Genomic DNA, 13,018 nt, shown 5'->3' on the forward strand with positions numbered 1-13,018 from the left:
GAGTCCTCGTTAGTTTGGCCACTGGTCTACATGCCGAGGGCGTTGGTGTACAGGCCCGAAAATCGGGAGACCGCAGCCCTGATTCAGTCTCACCCCTTCCGGCACTCCTTCTCGCTGTGTGGCCTCCCCTCCGGATAAAATGCCTTGTAGGCTGCTGATATTTTAGCCCACAAGTTAACGATCCTCTGATTGTTCGAATGGAGGGGATCATCGCAAACACCCACCCAAGCCTTGGACAGCGGGACGTTCTCCGCATCCGTCCACTTCATCTGTGTCGGGCTGTCATCATCAGCCGGCTGCGACGACTCGCCGACCACCATTTTGCCCTTCCCCTTGCCCTTCTTCTTCTTTAGTGCACCCCGACCCTGATCTACTCCCCCGTTTGAATGGGAGTGTCCGCATCCTCGAGATCTATCCACAATTCCTATAAGGAGAAAGTATCATACCCAGTGAGCTGCGTCTCCGATTGGGTCAATGTGTGCGAAGAAGCAGTCAAAAAATCAAGACTGGGGCGATAGACATTGTCCCCCCCCCGGCGTCCCCTGCATCCCGGGTTGCATCTCCGGCATCATCTGCATCCCGGCTGCCCACCCCGGCATCATCTGCATCCTGGTTGCATCCCCGGTACCCCCTGCCCGCCCTGCATCCCATGCCATCCCGGCATACTACTCCCAGCTGCTATCTCGGGCATCATCTGCTGCCAAGGATACATGTTGTAGTACCCGGCCATCGGACCCCATCCACCTCCAACGGGTACCGTGGGAGTTTGAGACCCGCTCGTCACTGGAGTAGACTCGTTGTTGTTCTCCATTTTGCTTTATTGCTCTTGAATAGAAATTAAGTGAGAGAGAAAACACGTTAAAACAAGCGGTGCGAATGAAAATGACGTGCAAATCGTGTATATATAGTGTTTCGAAAAACTTTAAAAAAAAAATTAAGATGGTCGATCGCTCGCCGATCGGGAGCCTGCAATGGCGGCCAGCCGACCAACGAGCGGATCGGCCAGCGCCCGAAAATCGGCGTCGAGTCGCCGATTTTTTCGCCAAAATGGCGCTCGCCGGTTCCAATGGTTCGACGAGCGGACCGGCCATCGCCGGAAATCAGCTAGCCTGTCTGCTCGGCGCCATTGGAGATGCTCTAAAAGAGTCCATTTTGGGATAAATTATTTTATTAAAAGTGCATACAGATGATGAGATTCGTACTGTACAATTTTATTAAATCCATCTAAGAGCATTAGCAGTAGTGCGGATTCCCGACGGACATCTCCATGGACATCCAAAAAACACCTCCTGTCACGTCATACGGACATCCTACTACGGATGCCACCTCATACGGACATCCCACAATAATAAAAATTCACAAATTCACAAATTAAACAATTTCCGGAATTAAACAATTTACAGAATTAAAATTTTAACACAAATATGGAAAAAACCATTTAAAAAAAAAGTACATTTCACCAAATTGAAAAAAAAAATACATTTCAATAATTAAAAACTACATCAACGACGACCCCTCCGCTGCCATACTATAGATCGATGATGGATGGGTCGAGGTACCGCCGGCTCCAAGGCCGCTTGTTCCTCCCTATTCGCTGCCTCTTGCACACGTGCATGAATCAGCCGCATCATGTGTTCATAATGCTCACCACTACCACTACCACTACCACTACCAGCTATTACGAATATATAAAAGAAATTTAGAGAGAGATAAACTTGTTAAAACAAGTGGTGCGAATGAAATGAAGTTCAACTAGCCATATATATAGACTTTTAAACAAAAAAAAATTAAAAAATCGGGACGTACGCACGAACGTCCGTCGTGTCTCCGGAATGGCGGACGTCCGCGGAACGCCGCGGAACTCCGGTGTCCACAGCGGACGTCCGTATCCGTCTCGAAAATTTTCACTGAGCTACAAAAGAGTCAATTTTGGGATAAATAATTTTAATAGTATCCAAGTAATTTGGTTTTACACAGCTTCTAAGAATAGATCATGAAAAATGAAGTATGAGCAATGTCATTTGATCACTCTTTTACATATATTTGTTTGACTTAGTATATACTTATTATATTATATTGTGATTTTTCATCATAATTATCTCTTAGTTCAGTGATACATTATGATAAATGGAACTTTATTGAGCAAGTTGTTCCTTAGAAACTTATTAATGCCCTGTGCATTTAAGATTCTATACTGTTGACATTTAAGATTCTATTACATTTTGTTTATAAATTACGAACAACGCGCGTACATCCTAGTAAAATGATTCAATATTCTTTGTTGATGTACAATTTTTTATTGATTAAGATAGTGAAAGGGTACATAATTTATGAGTTTATTGATAATTGAGGGTATATTAATTGTTGCATGATAGTTTCAATTTCTATGCTAGTGCCTAGTGCTATGATAAAAGGAGGGATTAGTAGTATATATTTTGGTCCATGTATATTGAAAAGCATAGAAAGAGACATAACTATTTTTTCTTCACGATTAAGGAAGTTGAATATGCCTTACGAACAGTACATTCGAGCAAAGGTAAGAAAAATGGGGTGTGTTGGAAAACTCTCTTTTTAAACCTTACACCAACATTAACTATTACCTGAAATACCCAGCCATTTTTAAAATAGCACGAGTTGTAATACAAAAATTAGTAAAATAATAAAGAAATAGAAAGAAAAACGTGTTCATAGAAAATGGATCTCACCACATTAAAGAGAAAGAAAGTTTCTAAAATATAATTTTTTTATTCTTAAGGAATGGATAAAAAAAGAAGATTTTCTATTTTTAGGGTACCGAGGATATATATATTTATCTTTCGATTGAACTATAAAAATAGTTCATGAATTATGGGTTTATTTCGTCAATAGCCCATGAACTTTAAAAATATCTACAGTAGTCCCTGAACTATGAGTTTATTTCAAAATCGGTTATTTTGGCATTATTTCGCCAAAATCGGTCATTTCGGTCTACAATAGTCTCTGAACTTTAAAAAATGACCGATTTTGAAATAAACCCTTAGTTCAGGGACTACTATAGATATTTTTTAAATTCAGATACTATTGGCGAGATAAACCCATGGTACATGGACTATTTTTGTAGTTCAATCTTATTTTTCTTTCACATGCATAACCTCCAATTGAATATAACTTCTACTTTTAAAGTTACTCTAATCTAACTTAGTAAAATATTTCCTTTTAGTATAATCTCAATTATATATATGATTATAATAACTTTTAATGCGTAGTATAATAAAACTGTAACTATTATTTATAAAATATAGGAAAGAGAAGAGCATGCATTTTATAGTACTCTGTAAATTTGTATGAGGGGAAATGTCACAAGTAAAATATAGGAGTACTACATCATGATTGTATACCTTATAAATTCATCGTTTTTCAGAATGTCTGAAATTTTGACTTCGTAAATTTATGTGTATGTGTCACTAACTCGGTTTATCATATAAATACGAATTAATTTTCCTGTATCAATGATTCAATATATAGCTCGAAAAGGCCTCCTCATGTCTTTTTCACTCTACCAATGGGCCTATATAAACTTTAGCTATAGTTTAAATTACATCTTATGTAAAATTAATGTGGCCCTACAAGCCTACTACGCTGAAAGCCCAACGTTTTATTAGTACTACTACTATTATTTATTTACTATTACTCTCCCCATTTCCAATTAAAAAGACACACTTGACATGAGTTCTAAAAAATTATTTGAGTTTATAAAAAAATGAGTAAAAGTTAGTAGTATAATGTAGATTCTATTTTTATATATTATTAATTTTATAGTAAAATGTGAGTGTAATGAGTTAGGAGAGTACGAGCCTATTTATTAAAAATACTAAAAAAAAGATAGTTCTAAGAAATTATTTGACTTTATAAAAAAAATGAGTAAAAGTTAGAAGTACAATGTGGATTCCATTTTTATATATTATTAATTTTATAGTAAAATGTAAGTGTAATGAGTTAGGGGAGTATGAGTCTATTTATTAAAAATATTAAAAAAAAAGATAAATATGTTTTAAAGTAGCTAACATCTCAAAATGTTAAAATGTACGTATCAGGTTTTGATGGACGTAAAAAGCACTACTACTACTATAACTATTATTATCATTATTTATATTATTATTATGGGCAGGGTAACATGGGTTGTTCATAAAATGAATCAGAAACATAATTTTGTGTAAAAATACGAATTTTATTTGAACTATCGCCATCCGGTTAATCATTCAATCACCTCGGGTATGATGATGAAATAGCATGTAAGAAGAAGTGAACCGTTGTACATTTAAAATGTTGAAAGAAATGTGTAGAATTATCAAGCAATATCTTCAATATTTAATTTTGTTATCTAATTATAGAAATCTGATGCAACTGATGATGCATTCTATGTAGATCAATTTAGTAAAGTGACAAATAAACTCAAAAAAATTATATCTAAGATGCAAATTTAACAAATTCAACAAGGAATCCGAAAAAAGAAGTAAATTAAGCTTAATAATTTAAAGCACTTCGCGTTATAATTTTGCTTTACATGTTACGTTAATCCTTCTATGTATTGCAAATCCAAATGAGTACAAATTTGTTGGTCAACTTATGGTCAACATATTTGGCGCCGAAAAACGTTCAAGTCATGAACCAGATTATGAGACAAAGTATAGCCTATTTAAAATATTATTATCAATTATTATAAAATGAAATTTCCTATTTAAAATTTTCGAAAATTAAGACTACAAAATGGACTTTGCTTGAAAATGAGACTTTAAACTATAATAACCCTACATATAATTGATAGCTACAGTTTATTTAAAAATACGCAGAAGCAATATCTACACTACTACACTGCATTTTATCAATATATATAGTATATTGATCAATGCATTACTAATTTTAAATTCAGAAGTGAATATAGTATAAAATATTTGGGATTATGATATATAGCTACGGAGAAGATTCCAAATTCATTTGATTTTATATTTATTAGATTGATGGGAAGTTTTGTAATTCACGCGAAAGTTGTTATGGCTATTAAAACAATCGCACTCCCTCTATGTGGCGAGTTCTCAACCCTTTAGAGAACCTTGAACATGCAAGCGTTATGCATAAATAATTATTTTAAGGTCGAGATTTGGTGTTTTGAAGATTTTCTTTTGATTGCAATAATCATCTTTTTGCATTTCCAAAATGATATATTTGTTTCTTTCCTAATATTAGAAAATCTATCATGATTCATGTCTTTATATAAAAATGTAATTCTCTGCATTTTAATATATGTATTTCTATAAAGATAATTTTAAACATCCTAAATTATTCTCGCACTGTGAACAAGGATCACTACCTGGACTATGTGCTCATAGCATAGTAATATAGACTATTTTGATATCTGATAAACAGTCACGAGACGAATCTATTACAATTTGGATAATTTTACATTATTCTAACGGTTTAAATTTTTTTGTTTAATTTACAAAACAATAGGATGGAGGAATTTAAATTGTGGACGTATTGAAAGTGACACAGCATCGTTTTTGTTAATATGGAGTATATTTTACCCAAACTTTTGGTTTTTGATCTTATTAATTACTCTATATTTTTAGATCTATGCATGGAATTTTAGGACGAAGGAAGTACTATTTATCTTCCGTAACTTCTTTTGCGCTACCTTTAATCAGTTTAAATATGTACTACCAAGTAATACAAGTTTTGTACTTTAAATTTAAACTAGCTAGGCTTGATAAGGACCATAAGGTGCAACAATTTTTTTTAATTATAATAGTGGATACAATGTGAGTAGAGAAATTATCTTAATTTAGAAGATAACGATTAATGAATAATAATGTAAAATATACGATGAATCATGTTATACTAATAATAAATAAATTAAAATAGTAAAGATAATATATTTTGAGATATTATAAATGAAATGAAAAAATAAAATAATTGAGTTTGATGGTTTGTGGCGAGTCAAACGGTGGTACAAAAATTGTATATATATGTATCACTGGATTCAATTAGTTTCCATTCAAAGAAGCTTTCTTTCTCAAGGCAGCAACATTTGTTCTTCAAGCTCACTAACACATACAAATTATACAAAAAAAGCCAATGCCAGTAGCGGTTGTCTTCGTTGGTTCCTCGGTCGCCCTCCACCGCCAAGCTCCACCACGGCTAGTGATACGAGCATTATTTAGTTAGTTAAATTAGAGATTTGCGTATCTTTTCCTCCAAGGCATCTTCGCTCTCATCCTCCTCCTCGAGCTCCTCTACTTTAGCCCACTCAGGTTCCTTCTGTCTCTCCAACTCTTTCTGCCCCTGCTTCTCCTCCTCTCCCTTTCTCTCCATCTCCAATTCCTTATGTGTTGGAACACGAAGATCATCAATCTTCCCATCATATGCCCCGACGAGCACTTGCCGCGGCGGATTGTCGGTCTTGACGATCGCTTGTAGGGGCTCGTCTGGATAAGGAGAACAAACCTTGAGACTGGAAATATTGGGCAGACCACGCTGCTTCCCCGAATCAATAAACTTGCTGGACTGTTGAGGCGGGTGCGTGGCAACGGCAGACAACGGAGCTGTGCGGTGACTCAGACGTCGATCAGACTTCGAGGGCAGCAAGGTCTGAGGGCAGCGATTGTTGGGCGGATCCCCACGACTAGGCGGACCCAGTGGTGGCTGATCATAATCCGAATATCCACGCGATGGTTCCCAACAAGAGGGCTGCCACGACTGTGGTGGGTCGTAACAAGTGGCTGGCCGATTAAACTGCTGACCATACCCGCCTATTTGTTGACAATGTTGTTGATATCTTGGAGGGTCCCAACATGAACCCCTGTCATTTCTCCCCTCGCGACGATATCGATCTCTCTGCCTATCAAAATTGTGTCGCACATCTTCCAAAAATTCGTGCCACGTGACGCAGTCAATATTTGCACAATAATTAAACACCCACTCCGAAGCCGGGGGGTCGAACAACATAACCGCGTAGTGAAGGCGCTGAGCATCGGGTATCATCATATGATTAAAATAATACTGAACCCTGGGGATCCAGTTTGTCGCGTCGCTACCATCAAACCGAGGCGGCTTCATAGCGATCTGATTCTTATCAAACTCCGCAGCAGTCGATCGATAACGCTGGGGTGGATCCCAACACGACGTCTCGAATTGCTGCGGAAAACCACCGCCATGTGTACGAGCGAATCGATTTCTCGGTGCATCCCAGGCCGACGCACCCCTGGTCCTCTCTCCGCGACGTCTCCTGTCGTCCATAGACATATCGCGCATGCAAAAATTAGGGTGTCTGGCACGACCCCCTTTCTCGCTCGCTTTCTTTCGCCTAAATTCCTCATACTCCGCTTCATCTCCATCCTCAAACCCTAGAGGGGGTTCCGTCTCCCTCGGCACGATCGGATCCAGATACTCGAAGCGTCGATCCGCCTCCTCCCTCCATAGATCAAATTTATCCAACTTATCCAGTAATCGATCCAACTTCCCATTCATGTAATCGTCATGCATCGACTCGTCGTTCGGACGAATCTCCAAGTCTCCGTCATCTAACTGCGGGCGATGAGGGACCCCAAAATTGCGACGTTCAACGGGTAGTTGACGGCGCGGCACACCAGGCGTGAATGAGTCAGGGCTGTGATTCGATCGGCGTGTTGGAAGGTGAGATCTCAATGAAAGCACCAATTTGATAGGATAAACCTCCTATCGGGCTGATCGGCGTTCGTAGATCGGCGATCGATAAATGTTTGTCGCGGGCGAGTGCCCGTCGAGCACGACGGTTTTCTCACTTGGAGAAGAGAATGAACGATAATATTGATATTCTTGATTGCTTTCTCAAATGATTACAATAACTCCTATTTATAATGCTAATAACTAACTTACTTAATAAGAAAACAAAGATATGGAAAAGATACGCAAATAAACAAAGATGTGGAAAAGATACGCAAATCTCTAATTTAACTAACTAAATAATGCTCGTATCAGCTAGTTTCTCGCTCCCTCTCATATCATATCAATTTTGTTTCGTTGTTTTATGTATTATGTTGAAGTTCTATCAAAGCTACTGTGAGACTGAGTGTGTGGAGATATTCACAGTTACATGCTTGAATTCGGTATCTTGCTTAATAGTATTGTATATATGAATTGATTCGATGGATCAGTGATTAAGTGATGAACACTAGCATAAGTTAATTTGATGGATCGGTGATTAAGTGATTAAAGAAAAAAACTGATCTTATTTCCATCCATTTTCTGTTGTGCAGCTCTTAAACAAGATTTGGCTGTTTGTTGAAACCAGACACCTTTTTTAAATACTGCACATCTGATCTGGAGTGGTTTTGGTTGATATGAGATTCACTTGACACAGACTTAATTGCTATTTGCTTTGCTAACAAAAAGATGTGTGAATAAGATATGTTCGTGTTTCATGATAATGGTGTGCTCTTACTTGATCCATTATGCGGTGATGAATATTTTTTTATATTTGGCTATTTAATATCTTAAATTTATCATGTTTGCAAGTTTTACTAGAGATAAATTACACTTGTCAATATGTTTTGTGTTTCATGATGCTGGTTGCTACTATTATCAAATGACATAAGTTATGAGGGTCTTTTTAGTGAACATTTCTATATTTGGCAAAATGAGTTCTGCATCTTCCTTTTTATATGGAATATTGTTTATCTATTTATAGATACTAGTAATTTGATATACTCCTATGATTTTGTTTTGAAAATTCATATCTCTACATTTTTCTATTATTGAAATATTCAACATTATTTTGTTTTGAAAATTCAATTCTCTACATTTTTCTATTATTGAAATATTCAACCTTTTGGTTATCAGATCTTTCAACTTCTAAGTTCAGTCCAGAAGCTGCCAATTAGACTTGTCCAAGGGAATAAGTTGTGGTTTTAACCGTTTGGAAAGAGTTTGTGGTTTGGGATTGGGAGATATGGTCTCAATTTCGAGAGGATCTACACTAATAATGGGATTTTGGAAACTATCTAAAATCGGTTTCATTTTGAATGTCTCAAAAATCCTCTAACATTTGCTTGTTTCCGGATACTATTTACTCGATCGGTATTTGTAAGTTAAATGGAGGTAATTCCACGGGGCTGGATGGAAGATATGGACTTGGCACAGATGGAGGTTTTTGTGCAGACCATGAATTTGGATAATTCAGCTAATAATGTTGCTGAAGTGATGAATTTTGCTGCACAATCTCGATGGTGTGACAACTCTTGTAATTTAGTTGACCAGATGTATCCTCATCCCGTCTTGTCCCCAACTATGTCACCTTTCACTGGGTTGAACTCCAGTCCACATGATTCAGGAAATCCCATAGTGAATGGGGATATCATGGGAAGTTTATCCTATTGTAGAGATCCATTAGGGTTTCCTCCTAGTGAAAACCAATTGCCTCTTCCTACAGATTCTACTGATCACAATGCTAGTTTGATCAGAACTCGGTGCCATCAATATATAGTGGGTGATCTGGGGAATATCGCCATCCCAAGGTCTCCTATGCTATTACCACTGGCCGAGAGAATGCTCAAAGCAATGTACCTACTCAAGGAGTCGTCTACAGAGGGGACTCTAGCCCAAATTTGGGTCCCAGTTAAGAGTGGGAACAAGCACATCTTAAGCACGCGTGAACAACCTTATTTGTCAGATCACCAACTTTCTGGGTACCGTGAAGTGTCTGAGTTATTCACATTTTCAGTAGAACCAAAATTAGGTTCTTTTCTGGGGCTCCCTGGTCGTGTTTTTACATCAAGGACTCCAGAGTGGACTTCAAATGTGATGTACTACAATAAGACTGAGTACATGAGGATGAAACATGCAGTTGATCATGAGATTCGAGGGTCTATTGCCTTACCTATTTTTGAGGATGATTCACTTGGAAGGTCGTGTTGTGCAGTGTTAGAGTTGGTTACCAAGAATGAAAAGTATAGTTTTGATTTGGAAATGAAAAATATTTGCCAAGCATTAGAGGTCAGTTTATCTCACTCTCCATATATGATAATATTCCTTATATGATAACATATCATAGGATAAAGTTTTAATGGACTGATGTGTAATATCATGATTTATTATGAAAAGATAATTGAATCGTTATGATTCTTGGTACTTATTTAGCTATATGTTTTTTTCTTTTTACTATAAGAAGTTGTACTGTATTTGTTATACATGTCGAGCCTCAAAATTCCTATGGTTATAACAAAAGATGCAAGTCATAATCTAGTTAAACTTTTTTTATAATTCCCCTTTATTGATTCTACATAATTTGAGATATATGTGGTTATAATATATTGTGATTATATTTTAATACTTGCGTCCAACCTTTTACAGGCTGTGAATCTAAGGACCAAGGTGCCTCCTAAGATTTGTCCCCAGGTTTGCCTCCAACCTTTGTTTTGGTTACTCATACATTTTTTCAGAAGCATGGTGGATTAAGTTATGTAACAAAATGTTTATTCCAGGCTCTTTCCAGGGACCAAAGGGCCATTTCAGCCGAGATAAAAGATGTTTTACGTATCATTTGTCAAACGCATCAGCTTCCTCTTGCACTAACATGGATCCCATGTAGTTACATAGAAGGGACTAATGATGAAACTATGAGGATGTCTTCTAGGAGATATAGTTCAGGCCTTAATGAGAAATATGTTCTTTGCGTTGAGGATAATGCTTGTTACGTAAATGACAAAGATATGGAAAGTTTTGTACATGCATGTGCAGAACATTATCTTGAGGAAGGACAAGGCATTATTGGAAAATCCCTTCAATCAAATCAACCCTTTTTTTATCCAGATGTGAAGGAATACCATGTTAACGATTATCCACTTGTTCACCATGCTCGTAAATTTGGCCTAAATGCCGCTATAGCCATCAGAATAAGATCCATGTACACTGGTAACAATGACTATATACTTGAGATCTTTCTACCCATCAATATGAAAACAAGTGTAGAGCATCAACTCTTGCTTAGCAACCTCTCGATTACCATGCAGCAGATCAACAAGAGTTTGAGGATTGTATCGAACACTGAATTGCTCAAGACAGAGGATTCTAAAATTGAAACCTTGGATAACATGGTGGAAACTTCATCAGAAAGAACACTGTCTAGGAGTTTTGAACGACCACCTATCGACGGAAAGTCGACTTGTGTTGATGGTCTAATGGGAAATGCACATGAACCGAAAAAAGCATATTGTCCTCGTGAGAAGGTATGTTTGTATTTGATCTTCTTTCCTTTGCTTAAAGCATGTTGTGATGTTTTAGCTAGGATGATGACACATATTAAAATTGCTAAGTTAAAAAGGTTTTTTGTCATATGATTCAATTGCAAGACTTATATATTTCTTATCACGTCTTATTATTGTTGTAGCCAACTGCTCGATTGAAGAAACAGATAGAAAAGAAGAAAAGCATGGCTGAGAAACATGTCAGTTTAAGTATTCTTCAAAAATACTTCTCGGCGAGCCTTAAAGATGCTGCAAAATGTTTAGGTGGTAAGTCGTCATGTTTAGCCAGAAACATCGATAGTATGATCCAATTCACAAAGAGCAATAAGCACACACACGAACACCCAACAAAGATGTGAATTACTTGATGTATGTGTAGGACTTATTGCAACATATGCATGATTATAAGGTTGAGACTATATCTTCTTGTTTCCACAGTTTGCCCTACTACTCTCAAAAGGATATGTAGGCAATACGACATCCAAAGGTGGCCATGTCGTAAGATAAAAAAGGTGAGTCGATCTTTGAGAAAAATACAGAGTGTTCTCGGCTCTGTTGAGGGTGTGGAAGGAGGACTTAAATTTGATGCAACCACTGGAGGCCTTGTGGCAGCTGACTCAATCCTTCAGGAGGAAAAACAAGTCATACTTCAAACAAAAAATCCTCAAATTGGAAACTCAGGTTTGGTAATCCAGAATATGTTACCCTCTTGTTTGAATATAGATACGGCTACCATGGAAATGGAAGGAGAGACCAACAATCGTTTTAGAAACTACAATTCCAGATTAGCTGTGATAGAAGCCAAGCTATCGAAGAAAGAGGATCCCAAGTCACTTTTCACCTTTAAAAGCTCTAGCCCTATAGCATTTGCTGTTGACAGGGATGACATAGTCGAATATAGCAAGTCGACTTCCTCTGGTATGACAGACTCAACCAGTGGATCAGGATCCGCTTCAATTGTAAAAGGCAGTTCGTCAAGCTCCAGAATAAGACCGATCACAACAACGGATACATGCGTTGGTGATAGTTGGTCAAAAGTTACCATAAAAGCTACTTATAAAGATGATACCATTCGATTTAAATTTGAGGTTGCTTCTGGATGTTTCCATCTCTACGAGGAAGTAGCATCGAGGTTCAATCTACAAACATGGCAATTTCAGCTCAGGTATGTTGACGATGAAGATGAATTGGTGATGCTGGTGGGTGATTCTGATTTGCTCGAGTGCCTCGAAATATTCAATTTTATGGGCAAACAGAGCTTGAAGATCATGGTTCGTGACATCCCTGGCATCCCGGGGAGCTCAAGTGGTAGTACATCTTGCTAGAATCTATGAGGGGTCCGCTGATTGGAATGTTGTGCGATCGTTGATTCGACTTTTTGAAACTTGGGAGAATATGAAACTGGTGAACTTGGATTTGGTTGGATGGCTTTCTTTCGTTGTTCATGAACATTCCTTGACACTTATGTAAAGTTGGATGGTTATAGCTAATGGAATAAGATAACACTCGGTTTAGTGTCTAGCTTTGCTTAAGTTTGTTGAGCTGTTGAAGTTAAGATTGTTGAGCTGTTGACATTTTAATAGTTATCATGATAAAGTATTAGAAAATGATGAGTTTTTTGTTTTTCTTTTACTTTGAGGAAATACAAATAAAGTTTTTAGTTATGAAAATAGTTTGTCTAAGTAGAATTGATTATTTATTTGGTAGAAACGACATTAATTAGCTATGTTTTTCTTACATACTTTTTCCATTTTAATTTAAAG

The 13,018-nt window shown here is 37.2% G+C and overlaps 1 protein-coding gene across 1 annotated transcript; it reads left to right on the forward strand.

The window, feature by feature from the left end:
* Nucleotides 1-9,105: 9,105 nt before the first annotated feature.
* On the forward strand, nucleotides 9,106-12,745 carry LOC121777000 (protein NLP9-like). Its single transcript, XM_042174132.1, has 5 exons — nucleotides 9,106-10,005; nucleotides 10,363-10,407; nucleotides 10,494-11,237; nucleotides 11,399-11,522; nucleotides 11,694-12,745. Exons 1-5 carry the CDS (start codon nucleotides 9,106-9,108, stop codon nucleotides 12,578-12,580), a joined length of 2,700 nt encoding a protein of 899 aa, XP_042030066.1. The 3' UTR covers nucleotides 12,581-12,745.
* The last annotated feature ends 273 nt before the right edge of the window (nucleotides 12,746-13,018 follow it).

Source organism: Salvia splendens, chromosome 18 (genome assembly GCF_004379255.2).
Source record: "Salvia splendens isolate huo1 chromosome 18, SspV2, whole genome shotgun sequence".
Taxonomy (NCBI): domain Eukaryota; kingdom Viridiplantae; phylum Streptophyta; class Magnoliopsida; order Lamiales; family Lamiaceae; genus Salvia; species Salvia splendens.

What these genes read in the sequence shown, in the direction of transcription:
- LOC121777000 (XM_042174132.1), top strand. Translation starts at nt 9,106, where the DNA reads ATGGAGGTAATTCCACGGGGCTGGATGGAAGATATGGACTTGGCACAG. An exon ending in CATATTGTCCTCGTGAGAAG is followed by an intron (nt 11,238 to 11,398) that starts GTATGTTTGTAT and finishes TTATTGTTGTAG; the next exon opens with CCAACTGCTCGATTGAAGAA. An exon ending in TGCTGCAAAATGTTTAGGTG is followed by an intron (nt 11,523 to 11,693) that starts GTAAGTCGTCAT and finishes TTGTTTCCACAG; the next exon opens with TTTGCCCTACTACTCTCAAA.